Source organism: Babylonia areolata, chromosome 26, assembly GCF_041734735.1.
Source record: "Babylonia areolata isolate BAREFJ2019XMU chromosome 26, ASM4173473v1, whole genome shotgun sequence".
Classification (NCBI taxonomy): domain Eukaryota; kingdom Metazoa; phylum Mollusca; class Gastropoda; order Neogastropoda; family Buccinidae; genus Babylonia; species Babylonia areolata.
In genome coordinates, this window is record NC_134901.1 from 28,180,583 (window position 1) to 28,206,170 (window position 25,588).

Here is a 25,588-nt window from a genome sequence, read left to right on the forward strand (position 1 = left end):
AATGCACCCAACTTTGAAGCAACTGTCAGACTGGACTTCAATTAAAAGCACCAGCATCGAATCACAAGCACTGTGAATCAGGAATGGTGGTGAATGCAGTCAGAACTCTTCAACGTTGTACGGTGGGTTTTCTGACAGCACTTCCACATTCTGAAACATTCCACCGCAGAACACAAGGTGAGGAACGCATGCTTGCTTCAGGAGCAGCCTGACCAGTGTGTCAAGTTGCATCCACAAAAGGCAGAATCTTCAGGAGATGTTTATGATTGCATCTGATGACACCAAATCAGGTTGGCTTAGTCAGTGTGGGTCATGCCTGTAGCCTGCAGAGTCCTCAAGCACACACGGAAACCAGGTAACTGGGAACTCAAACAAGGATTCTGTTTATACTCACTCATCCACGCACGTACACACACACACACACACACACACACACAAGCACACACACCAAACTCTCTTCTGAAAAGAACCCAATGATTAAAGCTCCATAAAACATATCATGTAACTCAGCTGTGTGTTGCATGCAATTAATCCATGTTAAAAAAAAACCCCCACAAAACAGATGTCTCTAGCAAAATTCTGCAGAAAAATCTTCTTTGATACTATTAACAGGAAAACAAATACACCTGCAGGCAAAAAAAAAACTGGGGGTGGTGCTGCTGCAGCATAGCAACATGCTCTCCCTGTGGAAAGCAGCCTGAATTTCACACAGAGAAATCTGTTGTGATAAAGAGCAATGCAATATAACACAACACAATTGTATTGTATTACTCTTTTTGTCACAACAAATTTCTCTGTGTGAAATCTGTTATGACAAAGAGTATTACAATATAATACAATATAATTGTCTTACTCTTTTTGTCACAGCATATTTCTCTGTATGAGATTCAGGCTGCTCTCCCCAGGGAGAGCATGTCGCTACACTAAGAGCACCACCCATTTTCTTTCTTGTATTTTTTCTGCCTGTAATTTCATTTCTTTTCCATGAGGCATATTTTTCCAGAATTTTGCCAGGGACAACCCTTTTTTTTTTTCTTCTTTTTTTTGCTGTGGGTCATTTTATGCGTGCTAAGTGAAGTGAATGCTGCATACGGGACCTTGGTTTATCGTCTCATCCGAATGACTAGCATCCAGACCACCACTCAAGGTCTAGTGGAGGGGAGAGAAAATACTGGCGACTGTGAGATTCGAACCAGTGCACTCAGATTCTCTCACTTCCCAGGAAGACACATTACCTCTAGGCTAACACGCCACCAATAAAGACTACATGATAGAAGAAGCAGAAGAAGAAGAAAAAGATGAGGAAGACGAAGATGAAGGAGATAAGGATGATGAAGATGATGATGATGATGACGATGAGGCTGCTGAAGACTACAGCCCACATAATCATGACTGACCCCTGGTGGTGTAGTTGACGACACTGATGAGGACCCGCTGGTAGGAGGGATGCTTCTTGATGACCCAGATGCAGTCGTAGTACTCCTGGCCATTGCCGTTGGGGTTGAAGCTGATCTGACCGCTTTCCTTGTGGTCAATCCACAGTCCACAGCCTGGGCAGTGTTGGGAAAATATGTTAACGTGTGTGTGTCTGCAAAGACACTTTCCTTGTGGTCAGTCCACAAGCCAGGGCCTCTGCATTGTGGGGGTTGAAAAAAAAAGGACATAAATGTGTGCATGTCAGTAAAGACACTACAGACAAAACGAAAAAGAGAAACAGAAAATATCAGACTGTAAAATGTGTATGGAAGTGTGCATGCACCTACGCCCACACCCACACAGCCGCATGCATGCATGTACACACACACTCGCATACACATGCACGTGTGAGCACATGTGAGCGCACACACACACACACACACACACACACATGTATGCATGTACACACACACTCTCACACACATGCACATGCGAGCACATGCACACAAACACACACACACACACACACATATACATGCATATATGCATGTACACACACACTCACACACACACACATGCACATGTGAGCACATATGAGCGCATACACAACGCACACAACCACACACACACACACACACACACGCGCATGTATGCATGCATGTACACACACACGCACACACACATGCACATGTGAGCAGATGTGAGCACACACACACACACTCACACACTCACACACACATGTATGTATGTATTATTATCAAAAGCAGACTGGCTTAATCTTCATACACACAGGGACTCTCACCTGTGTGAACATAAGGCATGTCTTCACGATCTGAAAATGAAAAAATCAACAACTGTGATTAACTAAATCAATCACAATAAGCCCAGAAAATCAATAAGCCCATAGTGTTTTCAACACGTCAAAAGCAACAACACAGATGAAAAAATCAATTACAAAAAAAAAAGTTGTGAAATTTTATGTAAGTCTCAATCTTAAAGTGACAAAAATCGGAAAGAGCTACAAACTGTGATATTTGTGTTCCTTTTTATGTCCTCTCTCTGATATTAGCCATCATGCCAAATACATGATCAAAACAGGAAACGGAAACAAAATATTTATGAATTCATTCATTCATTCATTCATTCATTCAGTCAGTCAGTCAGTCAGTCAGTCACTCTTCTTGCCAGGGTTAGGCAGTTAGTGTTGACAGCTTTCAGCCTATCCCTCTTAGTGTGTCTTGGGTGATGTCTTGCACGTATCGTATTGAATGTATACACACATGCCACAAAAGGTCTCTCTCTCTCTCTCTCTATCTCTCTCTCTCTCACTCACACATACACACACACACATCAACTCACTGATGCACACACACCCAGACACCAACACACACACACCAACATACACACAAACATACACACACCAATACACCCACAAGCACTCACACATACACACACACACACCAACGTACACACAAACACACACACACAAGCACAAACAAATATACCTACCCACAAGCACACACAAGCACACACACACACACATACACAAGCACAGACACACACACACACACACACACACACACACACCACATACCCCCTCTATGGAACATGTAAGTGGCCTTGAAGCCTTTGGATGCTCGAAGAGTTCCTGGGATCTTGTACGGTCCTGTGTCAAAGGTCATCACCAGGCGACGGCTGTCGGAAATGATCCACGGTCGATAATTTGTGCCCAGAATCGGCCCCTTGACATTGGCACTGTTAAACTGACATGCAGAAAAATCAAAGTTGCATCAGTATTAGTGTCACTGTCATTGGACAGTTTCAGTTTCTCAAGGAGGCATCACTGTGTCTGGACTTATCCATATGATAAATACTGCATGTTTGCACATCTGCGAGGCAGATGCCTGACAGCAACGTAACACAACACACTCATGTATACATACACATTTGTGTACCTATCAGAGTAGATTTCTTCTACAGAATTTTGCCAGAGGACAACACTTCTGTTGCCACGGGTTCTTTTTCAGTGCGCCAAGTGCGTGCAGCACATGGGGGCCTTAGTTTCTCGTTTCATCTGAATGACTAGATGCTGAGTTTGATTTTTCAGTCAAACTCGGGAGAAAGGACGAGAGTGGGAACTGAATCCGGACCTTCATGAAAGCTGTACCACCTTCTCCTTGAAAACTGAAACTATTATTAGACAGCAGGAGAACACACCATGTTATTATAAGTTTTGGTCAGATAAAACATCATTTTAAGATGGCGTTTCGTGTGGCATGGTGTGTGGCACATCATTTTAAGATGCTCAAATAAAACATTATTACAAAACATGCATGTTGTTGGCCTCTGTCTGTCTCGCGAGAGAATGGAACTCTGCGCCTGGTTCAGTCAAGTTGTTGAGTTGCAGTGCCTACTGTGGCTGTACAGTCTGATTCTGGTTCGGCAGGTTCTGTTGCAGTTGTCACAGGTGAAAGTCGCGCCTGGCTCAGAGGGTACAGATTCTGCCGTCTGCTCTCTCTCCCCTCTTCCCAGTGCTGTTCTCTTCTCCTCGCTTCTCTGGACACATGCCTTCATGGTCCTTCTCCAGCTGTTGCGGTCTTCAGTCACCGCCTCCCAACCTGCTGGGTCGATGTCGCCTGCCCTCATGTCTCGTTTGCAGATGTCCCTGTAGCGTAGAACCAGTGGCAAGCTCACCATAAAGGATGTCCTTGGGGATTCGCCTGTCATCCATTCGTCTGACGTGGCTGAGCCACAGCAGACAGCGCCGGGTCAGGAGTGCAAACATGCTGCAGATACCTGCCTGGTCAAGGACTTTCTTGTTTGGTACACGGTCTTGCCACATGATGCCCAGAATTCTCCTGATGTTGCGCAGGTGAAATATGTTAAGTCTGCATTCTTGGCAAGAGTAGAGGGTCCATGTCTCCTGCCGTAGAGCAGAGTGCAAAGCACACAGGCTTGGTACACCTGCATCTTGGTGTTGATGGTGTTGATGTCCCAGACCCTCTTTGCCAGGCGGGCCATGGCTGTAGCTGCTTTGCTAGTCTGCTTGTTGAGTTTGGCGTCCATGGAGAGGCTACTGGAGATGGTGGAGCCAAGGTATATGAAGTCCTTGATGACCTCGAGTGTGAAGTCACCAATGGAGATGCTTGGGGTGCTGCTCACGTCCTGGCCCATGATGTCAGTCTTCTTTGGGTTAATAGTCAAGCGCTTCAAGTTCCTTGCCCTGCCAGAAGAATGTGTAGTTTTGTTCCCGAAGGCTGCCGCTTAAGGGAAGTCTTGTCTCCTGTAGTGCAGCAATGTCAATGTCGAGCTGTGTGAGCTCACGGTCGATGATGGCTGTTTTCCTGGAATCATTGACTTGTAGACCTCTCCCTCCCACTCTCTCTCTCCCTCCCACCTTCTCCCCCTTCTTCCCTCTCTCTGCATCCTTCCCTCCCTCTTCTCTCTCCCTCCCTCCTTCCCTCTCCCTCCCTCTCTCTCCCCCTTCTGCACTCTCTCTTCTCTACTTCCCTCAGTCTTTCTCTCCCTCCATCCCTCCCTCTCTTTCCCTCCTTTCCTCTCTTTCCCTCCCTCCATCTACCTCTCCCCACCTGCCTATTTGTCTGCCTGTCTTTGTCTATCTATCTCTATCCATCTAGCTATGTAACTATCTCCTTGTCTTCTTCTCGTCTTTGATATATATTTCCGTGATTTTTCTCTTGCTTGTTCACTTTTCCCTCATTTTTCTTTTTTTCTATTTTTTGTGATTAAAAAACAAAACAAATTATATTGTTACTGTTATCTTTTTGCTGTTGTTTATTTGTTTGTTTTTGGTGGATGAAAAAAGCATGTATGCTTAATCTATTAGCCTCAGAAAATAAAAATTATTCATTCATTCATTCATTTTGTCCATCTTTCGCTCTCTCTCTCTTTCTTCGCCACTCTTGAACTATTGTTTCTTATTTCTAGTATTATTTAGTTGAAATTTGATTTTATTTCTGAATATTTTGTAATGGTAAATGTTCACTTACCCCTTCACGAGGGGCCAAGGTCTGATGAATAAACCATTCGCATTCACATTCCTCCCTCCCTCCCTCTCTCTCTCATATATTGTATAGTATTGTACTCCTTCCCTCCATCTTCCTACCTTCCCCTCTCTCTATCTCCCTCCTTCTCTCTCCCGGCTTCCCTCTCATTCTCTCTCTCCCTGCTGTTTCTCTCTTTCTCCCTCCATCTCCCTCTCCCTCTGTCCACCTTTCTCTAGTTATGCATGCGTGTGAAAGCGCCTTGATTTGTCTCGGCACAAGATTCAGTGCTACACAAATGTCAATTATTATTATTATCATCAATATTATTCTCTCTCTCTCTCTCTCTCTCTCTCTCTCTCTCCTAATCCACTCACAGTGATAGAAGAGTATTGGGAGAGTTGCCAGTCGTCAAAAGAAATGGTGATGAAGTCGTCCTGCGTGGGCGCTTGAAAGATGTACATGTATGTCTCCGAGTTCAGCACGTACTCCGAAGGAAAGAATGGCGATTTGAAAGTGTACTGTCTGCCAATGTCACTTTCTCTGCCTTCAAAATACTGTATTTTGTCTGCAAACACACAAACACACACACACACACACACACACAGATAAAAAAAAATTTCATTATTCTTTTCTCTCTTTTTTTTGTATTAAAGACACACACACACACATACACACACATATATAATTATACACACACACACACACACACACACACACCACACAGAAATTAAAAATAATAATTTCATTATTCTCTTCTCTTTTTTTTGTATCAAACACACACACACACACACACACACACACAAATACACACACACACCACACACACACACAGAGAAATATAAAAAAAATAATTTCATTATTCTCTTCCCTCTTTTTTTTGTATTAAAGAGACACACACCGGTTGTGTGAATAATTGTCCTCCTGTATTGAAATATCAACACTGACTGAGGAAAAAGAGAAACACAGTTCCTTCACAATGTGTTGTATTGTACTGTATTGTCAAGTATTGTACTGCACCGCATTGCACTGGATTACATCAAACTGCCTTGTATTTTATCGCATTTTATGGCAGTGTAGCGTAGTGTTGTGTAGTGTAGTGTATTACTCCTTGTCACAACAGATTTCACGGTATGAAAGTCAGGCTGTATGTTTTCCTGTCAAAGTAGATTCTGCTACAGAATTCTGCCAGGGACAACCCTTTGGGTTCTTCAAGGTGCACTCTGTGAACGGGGACCTCGGTTTATCATCTCATCCTCATCACAAGCCTCCAGACCACCAGTAAAGGTCTCTTGGAGGGGGAGAAAACACTGGCAAGTGTGGGGTTCGAGTCCATGCAGTCGTATTCTCTTGCTTCCTAGGTGAAGGAGGAGGAATTTTGTTTAATGTCCTGTCACACATATCGGTGACTGAAGACATATTGTTAAAGTATTTATGAATACATTTGAGTATTCTCGGTTAGAAGGGGTGGGAGATGTGAATGAACGGAGGGCTGGGGAGAAACTGGGCAAATGAGGGTCAAATGAGGGTGAAATTTGAAAAAAAATTTCTAAATACAATTACAGGAAATTACTTAAAGGACTTCATAAAAGAGAAGCCGTTGAACTGACAAGCGAAACAACTGATAATGAATGCAAAAAGTCAAAAACATCAACGTTCTCAGTCACTTGTGAAGACACACTTTCGTGTAAATAAGGCTTCATCAAGCTACAGCGAAAAATTAGATGCTTAATTGTCAGGTTACTAAAGCATATGCACTTGACATTAGAACAATACTTGATCCGTAATGAATTTGATAATAGTCCTAGGTGGATGTATTACTACTAGGCCATCAATCCTTTGTGGTGTAGTCAATGATATTCTCTTGCTTCCTAGGTGGATGTATAACTACAAGGCCACCAATCCTTAATAGAGTAGTGAATGATATTCTCTTGCTTTCTAAGTGGATGTATTACTACTAGGCCATCAATCCTTTGTGGTGTAGTGAATAATATTCTATTGCTTCTTAGGTGGATTTATCACTACTAGGCCACCAATCCTTAGCAAAGTGAATGATATTCTCTTGCTTTCTGGGTGGATGTATAACTATGGGGCCATCAATCCTTAGTACAGTAGTGACTGATGTTCTCTTGCTTCTTAGGTGGATGTATAACTACAAGGCCATCAATCTTTAGTATAGTAGTGACTGATGTTCTCTTGCTTCTTAGGTGGATGTATAACTACTAGGCCATCAATCCTTAGCATAGTAAATGATATTCTCTTGCTTTCTGGGTAGATGTATAACTACCAGGCCATCAATCCTTTGTGGCATAGTGAATGATATTCTCTTGCTTCTTAGGTGGATTTATCACTACTAGGCCACCAATCCTTAGCAAAGTGAATGATATTCTCTTGCTTTCTGGGTGGATGTATAACTATGGGGCCATCAATCCTTAGTACAGTAGTGACTGATGTTCTCTTGCTTCTTAGGTGGATGAATTACTACTAGGCCACCAATCCTTTGTGGTGTAGTGAATGATATTCTCTTGCTTCTTAGGTGGATGTATAACTACCAGGCCAAATCCTTAATAGAGGAGTGAATGATATTCTCTTGCTTTCTGGGTGGATGTATTACTACTAGGCCATCAATCCTTAGTATAGTAGTGACTGATGTTCTCTTGCTTCCTAGGTGGATGTATAGCTACTAGGCCATCAATCCTCAGTAGAGCAGTGTGGCAGAGGAAGAAAGAAGTCCATCACGACAAAAGATACATCATCATCACAGCCCCACTTATACTGCATCTTCCTTCCTCACTTCACTGCATGTCTTCCCAGCTGAATAACCCCCACCCACTGTGCTTCATGTGTGTGTGTGTGTGTGTGTGTGTGAGCACACTTGAGGCCATGCGTGTATGTATGTTTAAGTGTGTGTGTGTGTGAGAGCATGTGGTATTGTGTGTGTGTGTGAGAGAGAGAGAGAGGGAGAGAGAGAGAGAGAGAGAGCATGTGGTATTGCGTGTGTGTGTGTGTGTGTGTGTGTGTGTGTGTGTATCAATGCATGTATGTATGTTTATATGTCTATGTGTGTGTAAGTGCATGCATGTGTACATGCCTCTGTGTGTGTGTGTGTGTGTGTGTGCGCGAGAGTGTGTGTGTGTGTGTGTGCGTGCATGTACGTGCAAGTGCACACGCAAATCCTTGTGTACATTCATTTGTAAAGTCATCTGTCTACACATCTGCCTCTATTTCTCTATGTGAATTTGCACATTTTTCCAGACTCTGGTAAACCATGAACAACGCATAATTATCCTTAACAACAGAAAGGGGTTGGTTCGCACTTTCTGCGGTGATGTTAAGGCCAATGAACACATGTTGATCAGAGGTTTTGTTGGCGCAGGCGATGACATACAGAGTCCTGGACTCAGTGCTGAAGTCCAGAATTTGTGGGTAACCGCCAACCATGCTGCTGCTGCTGGAGTAGGTCACTGCAGTTTTGTTGCTGTAGTCCTTGTCATACAGTTGGATATAGGTACACCTGCAGTAACAACAACAACAAAAAAAGAGGTTGTGTCATCTTCAACTGAAAACTATCATCAAATCATGCTGTTTATAGCCCAAGCAAACACAAAAGAGACCATTTCAGGGCTAAGGGGGAGGGGGGTAAATAAACAATAAAATGACAAGAAGAAGAAGAAAACAATAGTAATAACAATCAACCATTTCAACAAAGTGTACCACAATTCTGTAATCATATTTCATGTGGTGGTGGCAGAGAAAATGAAGAAACAACAAACAAACAAAAATAGAAAAAGAATATTTGTACACCAAATCCTTTCTTTTTCAACAAAAAGCAAAAGGAAAAACCGCAAAAAAAGCATTACATAACGTTCTTCATGAGAAACAAGACAATAACTACCCCACAACATCACCAAAAAAAACCATCCTCCTCCCTCATTCCCTGACACCCCCCCCCCACCCCACTCACACCAACACCTCACCCCGGCACACACCAACCATCATCCTCCCTCATTCCCTGACACCCCCCCCCCCCACCCCACCCACACCAACACCTCACCCCGGCACACACCAGCCATCGTCCTCCCTCATTCCCTGACACCCCCCCCCACCCCCCACACCAACACCTCACCCCGGCACACACCAACCATCATCCTCCCTCATTCCCAGACACCCACCCCCACCCCCCACACCAACACCTCACCCTGGCACACACCAACCATCATCCTCCTTCATTCCCAGACACCCACCCCCACCCCCCACACCAACACCTCACCCCGGCACACACCAGTCATCATCCTCCCTCATTCCCTGACACACCCCCACCCCCCACACCAACACCTCACCCCGGCACACACCAACCATCATCCTCCCTCATTCCCCCACACCTCCCCCCTCACACCAACACCTCACCCCGGCACACACCAACCATCATCCTCCCTCATTCCCCCACACCTCCCCCCTCACACCAACACCTCACCCCGGCACACACCAACCATCATCCTCCCTCATTCCCTGACACCCACCCCCACCCCCCACACCAACACCTCACCCCGGCACACACCAGTCATCATCCTCCCTCATTCCCCCACACCTCCCCCCTCACACCAACACCTCACCCCGGCACACACCAACCATCATCCTCCCTCATTCCCCCACCCCCCACCCCCCACACCAACACCTCACCCCGGCACACACCAGCCATCGTCCTCCTGGTGTTCCTCATTCCCTGACACCCCCCCCCCCCCCCCCCCCACATCAACACCTCACCCCGGCACACACCAGTCATCGTCCTCCTGGTGTTCCTCATTCCCTGACACCCCCCCCCCCCCCCCCACATCAACACCTCACCCCGGCACACACCAGTCATCGTCCTCCTGGTGTTCCTCATTCCCTGACACCCCCCCCCCCCCACATCAACACCTCACCTCGGCACACACCAGTCATCGTCCTCCTGGTGTTCCTCATTCCCTGACACCATCCCCCCACCCCCCACATCAACACCTCACCCCGGCACACACCAGTCATCGTCCTCCTGGTGTTCCTCATTCCCTGACACCCCCCCCCCCCCACATCAACACCTCACCCTGGCACACACCAGTCATCGTCCTCCTGGTGTTCCTCATTCCCTGACACCATCCCCACACCAACACCTCACCCCGGCACACACCAGTCATCGTCCTCCTGGTGTTCCTCATTCCCTGACACCCACCCCCCACCCCCCACACCAACACCTCACCCCGGCACACACCAGTCATCGTCCTCCTGGTGTTCCTCATTCCCTGACACCCACCCCCCACCCCCCACACCAACACCTCACCCCGGCACACACCAGTCATCGTCCTCCTGGTGTTCCTCATTCCCTGACACCCACCCCCCACCCCCCACACCAACACCTCACCCCGGCACACACCAGTCATCGTCCTCCTGGTGTTCCTCATTCCCTGACACCCACCCCCCACCCCCCACACCAACACCTCACCCCGGCACACACCAGTCATCGTCCTCCTGGTGTTCCTCATTCCCTGACACCATCCCCCCCCCCCCCACATCAACACCTCACCCCGGCACACACCAGCCATCGTCCTCCTGGTGTTCCTCATTCCCTGACACCCCCCCCACACCAACACCTCACCCCGGCACACACCAGTCATCGTCCTCCTGGTGTTCCTCATTCCCTGACACCCACCCCCCACCCCCCACACCAACACCTCACCCCGGCACACACCAGTCATCGTCCTCCTGGTGTTCCTCATTCCCTGACACCCACCCCCCACCCCCCACACCAACACCTCACCCCGGCACACACCAGTCATCGTCCTCCTGGTGTTCCTCATTCCCTGACACCCACCCCCCACCCCCCACACCAACACCTCACCCCGGCACACACCAGTCATCGTCCTCCTGGTGTTCCTCATTCCCTGACACCCACCCCCCACCCCCCACACCAACACCTCACCCCGGCACACACCAGTCATCGTCCTCCTGGTGTTCCTCATTCCCTGACACCATCCCCCCCCCCCACATCAACACCTCACCCCGGCACACACCAGCCATCGTCCTCCTGGTGTTCCTCATTCCCTGACACCCCCCCCACACCAACACCTCACCCCGGCACACACCAGCCATCGTCCTCCTGGTGTTCCTCATTCCCTGACACCATCCCCACACCAACACCTCACCCCGGCACACACCAGCCATCGTCCTCCTGGTGTTCCTCATTCCCTGACACCCCCCCCACACCAACAACTCACCCCGGCACACACCAGCCATTGTCCTCCAGGTGGGCGGCCTGGGAGCTGCAGGCAGTGTAGTGGAAGCTGGCGTTGGCGGTGACGTGGAGGCGGCAGCGGCTGCAGGTGGTGAACTTCATCAGGCAGCGCGGCTCCCGCGCAGTGGTCACCGCCACCAGGTGCACCCCGGGCTGTCCCAGGTGCTCGCCGTTGGGCTCGTGGCCCGGCCGCTTGTCGCACAGGTTCACCTCTGTGGTGGGGGAACAACAAGGGGTGGACAGAAAGAGTAGGAGGAGGGACAATGCCTGACACAGGTCACTTGAGATCAACTGAGAAGGTGGGTCCTGGGCATCAAACCCTCTGGTGGCTGTGCCAAGGACCTCCTTGAATAAATGAACACGTCTGCAAATCTCACATCAGTCTTTCAATTAAAGGTTTAGAATATGTTTAGAATATATATATATATACACATATATATATCATATATATATATATATACATATAGACACATATATCTTTGTGAGTGTGGGTGGGTAGGTGTGCGTGCGGTGGGTGAAAATCTAAAATGAAAACTAAAGTAGACAGACAAAAAGAATCTGTTTCTTTGTTGGTGTTGTTTTTGTTGTGTTTTTTTAGGGGTGGGGGGGGGGTGGAGATGGGTGTTGTTTTTGGGGTTTTTTTTGTTTTTGGGTATGGTTTTTTTTCTCCCAATTCTTTGTCTTCTCACTTTCCATCAATCTGGTTTGATACAAATCTTGTCAACTCACAATTCTGACCTCATCATCACTGTCTGATGGCCCACTTGGATTTAGTTTCCACGGCAACCAATGGCACTAATGACTCAATCTACTATCTTTTTCAAGACTTCAAAACCCAAGCTTTCACTGCAGACATAACAAAACAAAACAAAAAAAAGATTTCACATGGGAAGTGAAGAATAAAGATATTGATCTGTACTGTAGTGTCTGGCCTAAAAGTGAAACAAAACTTGCTGACTAAACCGCCTGGAATGTTGGCCTAGAGGCAACGCGTCTGCCTTGGAAGTCAGAGAATCTGAGCACACAGACTGAATCGCACATTCCCCTACATTTTTCTCCCTCTTCACTAGACCTTGAGTGCTGGTCTGGACGCGTGTCATTCGGTTGAGAAAATAAACTGAGGGTCAGTGTGTAGCATGCACTTAGCACAAGTAAAAGAACCCATGGCAACAAATGGGTTGTCCCTGGCAAAATTCTGTAGAAAAATGCACTTTGACAGGAAAACATATACAACTGCAGGCAGAAAAAGAAAAAGAAAAGAAAGGGCATGGCACTGCACTGCAGCAAAGCACTCTCCCTGGGGAGAGCAGTCTAAATTTCACACAGAGAAATATGTTGTGACAATAAGCAATGATAAAATATGATTCATTTCAGTTCAATTGCTCAGATGAGGTGTCACTTCATTCAGACAAATTCATATACATGATACACCACATCGGCTAAGCAGATGCCTGACCAGCAGCATAACCCAATGCGCTTAGTCTGGCCTTGAAGGGAAAATAAAATAAAAAATAATAAATCAGTAAATAAACAAACAAATAAATGATAAAATGAATCAATTAATCATCAAATGAATAAATAGATAAATAAATAAATCAACATATCTATATATTTTCATTAAAATAACATGAAATACAATACAATATGATGTGATGCAAAGCGATACAATATTATAAGATACAGTGCGAAGCAATAAGATACAGTATAATACAATACAATAAAATACAATACAACACAATACAACACACGGAGAATGCTTACCATCTTTCAGCTGGTACTGGGCAGAAGCGACAGAAACCCCTGGTAACACAGACATAAGAACCCACAGTCAGTAATCTGTAAATCATTTAATTCTTCTGTTCTGCATGCACTTGCCAAACATTTCTGCTTTAGAAACATGTGCTTTAATAATTAAAACTGGCCAAGCAGTCTGGATACTATTACACACCACTGCCCGAAAGACACAGCAATAAAGCAGGTAAAACAACTATCAAGGACAGGCTGGACCAGTGCTTCTTCTGCACCCAAGGTAATGACCATGAAAATAAAGTGTGAAAATTAACTGTTATGTTGATAGACCGTTAAAATACGGTGTGAAAATTAACCGCCATGTTACAGTTAAAATACAGTGGGAAAATTAATTGTTATGTTTAGACCGTTAAAATGTGGTGTGGAAATTAATGGCCGTATGACAGACATTTAAAATACAGTGTGAAAATCAATTGTAATGTTGATAAGACTGTTAAAATATGATGTGAAAATCAACTGCCATGTTCACAGACACTTAAAATACAGTGTGAAAATTAACTGTCCTGTTGACAGACCGTTATAATATGGTGTGAAAATTAACTGCCATGTTTACAGACTACACAAATACAGTGTGGAAACTTACTGCCAAAGTTATGTTAGATGAATGCTTTTTCTGCACTGAATGCTGTGGACCACTGATATACAATGTGAAAATGAACTGTCAAGGGTAATGTTGGATCAATTCATTTCCTGCTTACTTACCTCCTGTCCCCTATGCGCTCTGGCGTATGTGGAATCAAGCACTGATTGTCTACAGACTGTCAGTATACACTGTACATAATCAGACCTACAATAATTACATCAGACCTAATCTAATCAGACCTAGTCTTCTGATTCTCAGCCCAGTGTTGCCAGAAAGCACAGTCACACACAAATGAAAGCCATATATAATTAAATGGTGTCAGTTTTGCCACTATACAAACAGGAAACAGTGAGTAAAAGAGACATGATGTTAATGTTGTGATGGTGATGGTACTGGTGATGTCATTGTTGTTGCTGCTGTTGTTGTTGTTCTTGTTAAACGTATTCATACTCTGTTCACACAGATGGGTGATTTAACCCTTTTAATAAATCAAGTGTGCGTGAGTGACTGTGTGAATCTGTGTCTGTGAACGTGGCTGTCTGTAACTCTGTGTGTGTGTGTGTGTGTGTGTGTGTGGGTGTGTGTGTGTGTGTGCTTGCTTCTGTGTCTCTGTGTGTGTATGTCTGTGTACCTGTGTGTCTGTCAATCTGTTTACTGTGCAATTCATGTGCCAGTAGGTTCATCCATCAATTTTCGGAGAAAACAGTGTGTGTGCAAGTGTGTTTGTATATATGTGCGTGTGCCCATGCTTATGTGTGCCCATGCATGTGTGTGTGTGTGTGCTCTTGCATGTGCATGTATCATTTCATGTGTGAATGCATGTGAGTGCCTATGTGTAATCATATGCATTCACAAGCATCCGCACAGATCTGGTTTTCTGTGCGTGTCATATCAAAAAAACTGGGAATGGGGGTTGTGGGCAATGGAAGGTGGGTGGGAGACAACATATCAACTTATCATATATATATGACGGGCGCAATAGCCGAGTGGTTAAAGCGTTGGACTGTCAATCTGAGGGTCCCGGGTTCGAATCACAGTGACGGCGCCTGGTGGGTAAAGGGTGGAGATTTTTACGGTCTCCCAGGTCAACATATGTGCAGACCTGCTTGTGCCTGAACCCCCTTCGTGTGTATATGCAAGCAGAAGATCAAATATGCACGTTAAAGATCCTGTAATCCATGTCAGTGTTCGGTTGGTTATGGAAACAAGAACATACCCAGCATGCTCACCCCCGAAAACGGAGTATGGCTGCCTACATGGCGGGGTAAAAACGGTCATACACGTAAAAGCCCACTCGTGTGCATACGAGTGAACGCAAAGAAAGAATCATCATCATCATAATTTTCTTCTTGGCTTTCACAAATGTGATAAATGCATGATACCTTGGTCTCTCAGAGGATACACACTGGTCAGGTACCTCTGTCTTCAGCTCTCTAATATACTGATAATAATAACAATACTACTACTGATAATGATAATGATAATAATAACCGATACTTACATAGCACACTATCCAGAAACCTGCACTAGTTGGTGTTTTACTAAACATATGGTTTTATTCATAACACATTACATCAATGTTACATTATATGTATATATATATATATATATATATAGAGAGAGAGAGAGAGAGATATATATATATATATATATATATATATATATATATATATATCAGTGACGCATGACTAAGTTGTCAGTTCTGATCCAAGCCCAATACATACCTGTCAAGACTTGTACAAATGGATTAGGTTTCAGAAATGTGGTAATCATGACATTCACTTTCACAGTACAACTTGTCATGGTTATGATGCTGTGTGCCAAGCAGTGGGCGTCTCTCACACATACAAATGTACAAAGGCTAGCATTTCTATTTTCATATATTGATGTACACATGTACATGCACACACATATACATACATACATACATCCATCCACACACACACACACACACACATAAATGCGTGTGCATGCACACACACACACACACACACACACACAAATGCGTGTGCATGCGCGCACACACACACACACACACACACACACACACACACACACGCACCCACGCGCGCGCACACACACACACACACACACACACACGTGCGCACGCAAACATATCATCATGTACATTTGTTTGCGTACCGATACATGCTTGCACACATGCATAAATGCATGAACGCACATCCATCAACCCATTCTGTCACCAACACCACCACCAACACCACCACCATCACCACCATCACCACCAACACCACCACCACCACCACCACCATCAACACCACCACCACCAACACCACCATCACCACCATCACCATCACCACCACCACCACCACCACCACCACCATCACCACCAACACCACAACCACCACCACCACCATCACCACCAACACCACCACCATCACCACCACCATCAACACCACCACCACCACCACCACCACCATCACCACCAACACCACCACCACCACCACCACCACCATCACCACCATCAACACCACCACCACCAACACCACCACTGCCACCATCAACACCACCATCACCACCATCGCCACCATCACCACCATCACCACCAACACCACCACCACCACCACCACCACCACCATCAACACCACCACCACCAACACCACCACTGCCACCATCAACACCACCACCACCACCATCGCCACCACCACCACCAACACCACCACCACCACCATCACCACCATCACCACCACCAACACCACCTCACACATCACACACCAACAGAGAAGACACCATCATTTGTTAACAGTCTCCCTTTCTGACGCAGATTAAAAACAAAACTCTGTATCTTATCTTTCTTTCTGGTTCTAAATGATTTTCACAAGTACATTATAATAGTATACTCAATATATCATATAACACTGATGATGGCTAAAAAAAAAAGGGGTACAAATTTCTCCAGGGGCCTTTTTTTTTTTTTTTTTTTAACCAGAAACTGCTGACATGTTCATACCTTGTCAGGAAAAACATGATTAAAAATGATTCAAAAATTTTATTTTTTTTTAAATTCATAAATAAAATAAAACAACAACAAAAGTTCACAGAAAAATAAGATGAAGATTCATGTCTCCTGGTTCCATCAGACGCAAGAAAAGAATCTTATCTTTCTGTGATCACAGCAGATAGATATATATATATATATATATATATATATATATATATATACAGACCAGTATTTTCATTCCCCCTCAACTGGACTTTAAATGGTGGTCTGGGAACTAGTCTTTCAGACTGGATGATAAACCCAAGGTCCCACGTGCAACACGCGTTCAATGCACAAAGGGTACTCGCTGCACTACAGAGGGTTGTCCCTGACAACATTCTGCAGAAAAGTCTGCTTCAATAATGAAATGAATACACGTGCAGTTAGAAAAAAAATATAAAAAGAAAAGGGTGGCATGGCACTCTGGTGATTGCCAGGGAAAGCAACATGAATTCCACACACATAAATATGATGTGACGATACAAGGTAAAACAACAACACAACACAACAAAACACAATATGACAACACAACACAATATGACAACACAACACAACAAAACAAAACACAATACGACAACACAATAATGTCCCAAAAGGTCTGTTAGCTCAAACAGACATGCAAGTACCCATGTGAAAGTCCACACACATATGTTCATTCCCAAGTGTGTGAATGTGAGTGTGTTACATGAATGTTTGGGTGAGAGAGCCAGAGGCTGCTAGACTTTTCAAGTGAAAAAGACATAATAATCAATGAACAACAACAAAAAAGAATGAAGATCTGTTCCAGAAACCGGTAAGAATTAAATGAACAGATTTGGCACCTTATTTTATTCTTTTTTAATTTTTTTTTTTTTTTCAAATTATACTCTGATCAATGCACCTGTCAGGAAAAGCAGCACAGACAGCAGAACACTGCACATGGGTAACTGTGACATGTTATGGACTCGGGTACAGGTCTGCTATCATGCCACCGTTGTTATCGCTGAAGATAAAACACCAAGCTCCTGAGTCATCTTCAGCCTGCAACCACAAAGCAAAGAACAGGGTCGTCATCATGGCAAATTTTTATGTCATGGCAAATCTTTCTGTCATCATGGCAAATCTTTCTGTCATCATGGCAAATCTTTCTGTCATCATGGCAAATCTTTCTGTCATCATGGCAAATCTTTCTTTCTGTCATCATGGCAAATCTTTCTTTCTGTCATCATGGCAAATCTTTCTGTCATCATGGCAAATCTTTCTTTCTGTCATCATGGCAAATCTTTCTGTCATCATGGCAAATTTTTATGTCAACATGGCAAATCTTTCTGTCATCATGGCAAATTTTTATGTCATGGCAAATCTTTCTGTCATCATGGCAAATCTTTCTGTCAACATGGCAAATCTTTCTGTCATCATGGCAAATTTTTATGTCATCATGGCAAATCTTTCTGTTATCATGGCAAAATCTTGGCGAATCTTTCTGTCATCATGGCAAATGTTTATGTCATCATGGCAAATTTTTATGTCATCATGGCAAATTTTTATGTCATGGCAAATCTTTCTGTCATCATGGCAAATCTTTCTGTCATCATGGCAAATTTTTATGTCATGGCAAATCTTTCTGTCATCATGGCAAATTTTTATGTCATGGCAAATCTTTCTTTCTGTCATCATGGCAAATCTTTCTTTCTGTCATCATGGCAAATCTTTCTGTCATCATGGCAAATCTTTCTTTCTGTCATCATGGCAAATCTTTCTGTCATTATGGCAAATCTTTCTGTCAACATGGTAAATCTTTCTTTCTGTCATCATGGCAAATTTTTATGTCATGGCAAATCTTTCTGTCATCATGGCAAATCTTTCTGTCAACATGGCAAATCTTTCTGTCATCATGGCAAATTTTTATGTCATCATGGCAAATCTTTCTGTTATCATGGCAAAATCTTGGCGAATCTTTCTGTCATCATGGCAAATGTTTATGTCATCATGGCAAATTTTTATGTCATCATGGCAAATTTTTATGTCATCATGGCAAATCTTTCTTTCTGTCATCATGGCAAATCTTTCTGTCATCATGGCAAATTTTTATGTCATGGCAAATCTTTCTGTCATCATGGCAAATTTTTATGTCATGGCAAATCTTTCTTTCTGTCATCATGGCAAATCTTTCTGTCATGGCAAATCTTTCTGTCAACATGGCAAATGTTTATGTCATCATGGCAAATCTTTCTTTCTGTCATCATGGCAAATCTTTCTGTCATCATGGCAAATCTTTCTGTCAACATGGTAAATCTTTCTTTCTGTCATCATGGCTAATTTTTATATCATCACGGCTAATCTTTCTGTCATCATGGCAAATCTTTTCTGTCATCATGGCAAATCTTTTCTGTCATCATGGCAAATCTTTCTGTCATCACAGCAAATCTTTCTGTCACCATGGCAAATCTTTCTGTCATGGCTAATTTTTATATCATCACGGCTAATCTTTCTGTCATCATGGCAAATCTTTTCTGTCATCATGGCAAATCTTTTCTGTCATCATGGCAAATCTTTCTGTCATCACAGCAAATCTTTCTGTCACCATGGCAAATCTTTCTGTCATCATGGCAAATCTGTCACCATGGCAAATCTTTCTGTCAACATGGCAAATCTTTCTGTCATCATGGCAAATTTTTATGTCATCATGGCAAATCTTTCTGTTATCATGGCAAAATCTTGGCGAATCTTTCTGTCATCATGGCAAATTTTTATGTCATCATGGCAAATTTTTATGTCATCATGGCAAATTTTTATGTCATCATGGCAAATCTTTCTTTCTGTCATCATGGCAAATCTTTCTGTCATCATGGCAAATTTTTATGTCATGGCAAATCTTTCTGTCATCATGGCAAATTTTTATGTCATGGCAAATCTTTCTTTCTGTCATCATGGCAAATCTTTCTGTCATGGCAAATCTTTCTGTCAACATGGCAAATGTTTATGTCATCATGGCAAATCTTTCTTTCTGTCATCATGGCAAATCTTTCTGTCATCATGGCAAATCTTTCTGTCAACATGGTAAATCTTTCTTTCTGTCATCATGGCTAATTTTTATATCATCACGGCTAATCTTTCTGTCATCATGGCAAATCTTTTCTGTCATCATGGCAAATCTTTTCTGTCATCATGGCAAATCTTTCTGTCATCACAGCAAATCTTTCTGTCACCATGGCAAATCTTTCTGTCATCATGGCAAATCTGTCACCATGGCAAATCTTTCTGTCAACATGGCAAATCTTTTCTGTCAACATGGCAAATCTTTCTGTCATCATGGCAAATCTGTCACCATGGCAAATCTTTCTGTCAACATGGCAAATCTTTCTGTCACCACGGCAAATCTGTCACCATGGCAAATCTTTCTGTCACCATGGCAAATCTTTCTGTCACCGTGGCAATTTTTCATGCTATCATGGCAATTTTTTTATGTCATCATGGCAAATCTTGCTGTCATCTTCTCAAATCTTTCTGTCATCGTGGCTAATTTCTATGTCATCATGACAATTTTTTTATGTCACCATGGCAAATCTTTCTGTCATCATGACAATTTGTTTATGTCACCATGGCAAATCTTTCTGTCATCATGGCAAGTCTTTATGTCATCATGGCAAATTTTTATGTCATGGCAAATCTTTCTGTCATCATGGCAAATTTTTATGTCATGGCAAATCTTTCTTTCTGTCATCATGGCAAATCTTTCTTTCTGTCATCATGGCAAATCTTTCTGTCATCATGGCAAATCTTTCTTTCTGTCATCATGGCAAATCTTTCTGTCATTATGGCAAATCTTTCTGTCAACATGGTAAATCTTTCTTTCTGTCATCATGGCAAATTTTTATGTCATGGCAAATCTTTCTGTCATCATGGCAAATCTTTCTGTCAACATGGCAAATTTTTATGTCATCATGGCAAATCTTTCTGTTATCATGGCAAAATCTTGGCGAATCTTTCTGTCATCATGGCAAATGTTTATGTCATCATGGCAAATTTTTATGTCATCATGGCAAATTTTTATGTCATCATGGCAAATCTTTCTTTCTGTCATCATGGCAAATCTTTCTGTCATCATGGCAAATTTTTATGTCATGGCAAATCTTTCTGTCATCATGGCAAATTTTTATGTCATGGCAAATCTTTCTTTCTGTCATCATGGCAAATCTTTCTGTCATGGCAAATCTTTCTGTCAACATGGCAAATGTTTATGTCATCATGGCAAATCTTTCTTTCTGTCATCATGGCAAATCTTTCTGTCATCATGGCAAATCTTTCTGTCAACATGGTAAATCTTTCTTTCTGTCATCATGGCTAATTTTTATATCATCACGGCTAATCTTTCTGTCATCATGGCAAATCTTTTCTGTCATCATGGCAAATCTTTTCTGTCATCATGGCAAATCTTTCTGTCATCACAGCAAATCTTTCTGTCACCATGGCAAATCTTTCTGTCATCATGGCAAATCTGTCACCATGGCAAATCTTTCTGTCAACATGGCAAATCTTTCTGTCATCATGGCAAATTTTTATGTCATCATGGCAAATCTTTCTGTTATCATGGCAAAATCTTGGCGAATCTTTCTGTCATCATGGCAAATTTTTATGTCATCATGGCAAATTTTTATGTCATCATGGCAAATTTTTATGTCATCATGGCAAATCTTTCTTTCTGTCATCATGGCAAATCTTTCTGTCATCATGGCAAATTTTTATGTCATGGCAAATCTTTCTGTCATCATGGCAAATTTTTATGTCATGGCAAATCTTTCTTTCTGTCATCATGGCAAATCTTTCTGTCATGGCAAATCTTTCTGTCAACATGGCAAATGTTTATGTCATCATGGCAAATCTTTCTTTCTGTCATCATGGCAAATCTTTCTGTCATCATGGCAAATCTTTCTGTCAACATGGTAAATCTTTCTTTCTGTCATCATGGCTAATTTTTATATCATCACGGCTAATCTTTCTGTCATCATGGCAAATCTTTTCTGTCATCATGGCAAATCTTTTCTGTCATCATGGCAAATCTTTCTGTCATCACAGCAAATCTTTCTGTCACCATGGCAAATCTTTCTGTCATCATGGCAAATCTGTCACCATGGCAAATCTTTCTGTCAACATGGCAAATCTTTTCTGTCAACATGGCAAATCTTTCTGTCATCATGGCAAATCTGTCACCATGGCAAATCTTTCTGTCAACATGGCAAATCTTTCTGTCACCATGGCAAATCTGTCACCATGGCAAATCTTTCTGTCACCATGGCAAATCTTTCTGTCACCGTGGCAATTTTTCATGCTATCATGGCAATTTTTTTATGTCATCATGGCAAATCTTGCTGTCATCTTCTCAAATCTTTCTGTCATCATGGCTAATTTCTATGTCATCATGACAATTTTTTTATGTCACCATGGCAAATCTTTCTGTCATCATGACAATTTTTTTATGTCACCATGGCAAATCTTTCTGTCATCATGGCAAGTCTTTATGTCATTGTGACAAGTCTTTATGTCACTGTGCCAATTTTTGTCAACATGGCAAATTCTTAAATCAACATCAAGACATACGCTGTCTTGATGGCATATCTTTATAAAATTATATCATGGCAAATCTTCCTGTCATGACAAATCTTGCTGCCATCATGGCAATGTCATCATGACAAATCTGTCATTATAGCAAATATTTCTGTCATCATAGCAAATACTTCTGTCATCATGGCAAATATTTCTGTCATCATAGCAAATACTTCTGTCATCATGTCAAATATTTCTTTTATAATGGCAATGTCATCATGACTAATCTGTCATTTTGGCAAATCAGTCATTATGGAAATTTGTTCTGTCATAATGGCAAATTTTTGCCATCAAAGTAAATTTTTGTCACCATAGCAAATCTTTCTGTCATCATGGCAATGTCATCATGACAAATCTTTCATTAGTAATGTCAGCGACATTACCTACACAGTTAAAAAGGATGAGACCAAGAAGAAGAATTCTAAGTGTGTGTGTGTGTGCGTGCGCACGCATGTGCATGCATGTGCAGGCATCTGTATAGGCACTGTGTGTGTCAGTATGCATAAATATTCAAATATGAACACATCAATCCATTTCAGTTTTCATGCTGCTCGTGTTCGGATACTTTTCTGTTAACACATGTGTTTAACCCTCACATGTCAAGACAGTATGAAAAGCTATGCAAATCTGATAAAAAGAGACATGTATACTTTTCCACAGCCCAGTATTTGTATTCCTGGGGAAGTGTGTTGACTTTTCCATACTAACTTATTAGTGTTCCCAAGAACATAATTATGCTAACATCTTCTCTAGTGGCTCTGGAAGGGTGAACATGAAGCACAAAGACAACAACTACAAAAAAATGGAATACTGACTGGTACAGATCATTGCTCATACTTGTTACAAACCTGCCTGGGTTAACTCTTTCCATACGAACAGCGAAAGAGACGACATTAACAGCATTTCACCCCAATTACCATCATCAAAATATTGCAAGCGGAAGGCTCCTATACTGAAGACGTGAATGTTGACAAAGAATACCACAATTCTGACGACGGAAGCTAAAGGTTGGGTCATTCAGACACCCACTGGACATCCGAGGGGTCTGTGTAGAGGAGAAGAGAGGACTGGCTGTACTGAGTGAGTTAAAAAGAAAAAGATTTTAAACTAAAAACAATAAAATAAAAATAAAAATAAAAACAACAACAATTCACTGAACACACTGGTCTAAGTGTTTCCGGATTTTGTGCGCTAAAACGGTCTATTTCATTTCCAGTGTAATTCAGTGTACTGAAAACCAAAATACTTCCATCTGCCTTTCAAAACTCTGTAACTTTTTCAAACAGGCAAATCAGTCTGTGTCAACACGCTTTTCCCTCCTCTTTTCAAAGCACCAGTGACCACCTTGCCTAGTGCACAGGACTGAGGAGTGGTGCAAGTTTGACAGGCACCCAAACCCCAGTGGAGAGGGCGTCAGTGACTTTTGTCAAACAGTATCCTCAGTCATAAAACCGCTAAAAACCACTATGAGAAAAATGAAAAATGGTGGAGGTGGAAAAAAACATGAAAGAAAAAAGTAAAATATGTTTCAATCTATTCTTTGAACTATTTGGCCACATAACATTTTAAACTATAGACCTTTCTTACTTGGAGTCACAGGGAAGGCGCTATATAGATGCACATTATTACTGTTATTGCTGTTATTGATATTACTATCTAAGCATCTTCAGATTATGCCCTGTCAACAACTCCCCACTGCAAACAAAAAGAGACAATCTGTTAAGCCATGTCTGTTTAGGACATCTTCTTTTGGTGTCAGTTCTTTTTCAAGGATGGGATTGGCTTGAAGAGAGGAGAGAGGGGGTGGTTTTAATGCACAGCTAGTTCTGCACCACACCAACAGAAGCAAACAGAAATACTGGACTAACCAGTCCATTTGTTTTTTTCTCTGTGTGTGTGGGTGTGTGTGTGTCTGTGTGGCAGTGTGGCTGTGTGTGTCTGTGCCTGTGTGCATGAGTGTGTGTGTGTGTGTGTGTGTGTGTGTGTGTGTGTTTGCAGCCACATAATATAAAAACTGCGTGCGACAAGGAACACATGCAAGTGATGATGTCCCTGTGATGAGTACCAAAGCTGACCCCTTCCTCTGCATAGCTGTGCAGATTTGTAAAATGTGTATGTTACATATATACATGTATAGATGGATAGACAGACAGACAGACTGACGGACGGATAGATAGATGGATGGATGGGTGGGTGGAATGAAGGATGGATGGATGGATAGATAGGTACTGTGGATCCATATCTGAACAAACACAGGTAGCTTCATTCATAGCTGTGTGCATGCTGGGCCAACCTATGAGCTGAAACAAGACCTGTAGATATGCAACACACACAACACAGACACACATAAACACACAGGCAGACACACACACACAGACACACACACACACACACACACACACACACACACACACCTCAGGAGCAGTAACTACACACTATTTTACTATTTTTTATTATAAACTCATTACTTGGTGCACAACATGACAAGATGGATCAAAACTCAGAATGTGACAGACTAAAAGGAGAAATTTGGCCAAACAGAGCAAACCATAGGCCTAGTTTGCATCAGTTTGACATGGTACAGTATATGACACCAAAAGAATACTTTACATGAGAATAAAGACGGGCAGTGAACCTCCCCCTGCCCCCCACCCTCTCCACTCCCCCCCACCCCAGCAACAAGCCCATGTGGAAATCAAAAGTCTAGAGAATAAGAACATGAGAGTCTGAGGCTATTCACACTTCCAAGAACAGATCTGGTGGAGTGGTGGCCTAGTGGTAACATATCTGCCTAGGCAGCGAGAGAGTCTGAGAGCACGGGATCAAATCTCACACTCTCCAGAATTTTCTTCCCCTCCACTACACCTTGAGTGGTGGTCTGCATGCTGGTCATTCGGATAAGACGATTAACTGAGGTCCCATATGCA

At 42.9% G+C, this 25,588-nt stretch overlaps 1 protein-coding gene across 2 annotated transcripts in view; it reads right to left on the reverse strand.

Moving 5' to 3' along the window:
* The window catches only part of LOC143300468 (uncharacterized), a 54,619-nt gene that overhangs the window by 21,659 nt on the left and 7,372 nt on the right, over positions 1 to 25,588 (reverse strand). For both annotated transcript variants that reach the window (XM_076614173.1, XM_076614174.1), the window contains exons 2-9: positions 17,959 to 18,098; positions 13,447 to 13,485; positions 11,669 to 11,897; positions 8,738 to 8,934; positions 5,798 to 5,988; positions 3,011 to 3,179; positions 2,219 to 2,248; positions 1,398 to 1,550 (exon numbers count right to left, since the gene is read on the reverse strand). In XM_076614173.1, coding sequence (XP_076470288.1) covers positions 1,398 to 1,550; positions 2,219 to 2,248; positions 3,011 to 3,179; positions 5,798 to 5,988; positions 8,738 to 8,934; positions 11,669 to 11,897; positions 13,447 to 13,485; positions 17,959 to 18,013 — 1,063 coding nt within the window. In that variant the 5' untranslated portion in view covers positions 18,014 to 18,098. The remainder of the gene's footprint in view (positions 1 to 1,397; positions 1,551 to 2,218; positions 2,249 to 3,010; positions 3,180 to 5,797; positions 5,989 to 8,737; positions 8,935 to 11,668; positions 11,898 to 13,446; positions 13,486 to 17,958; positions 18,099 to 25,588) is intronic.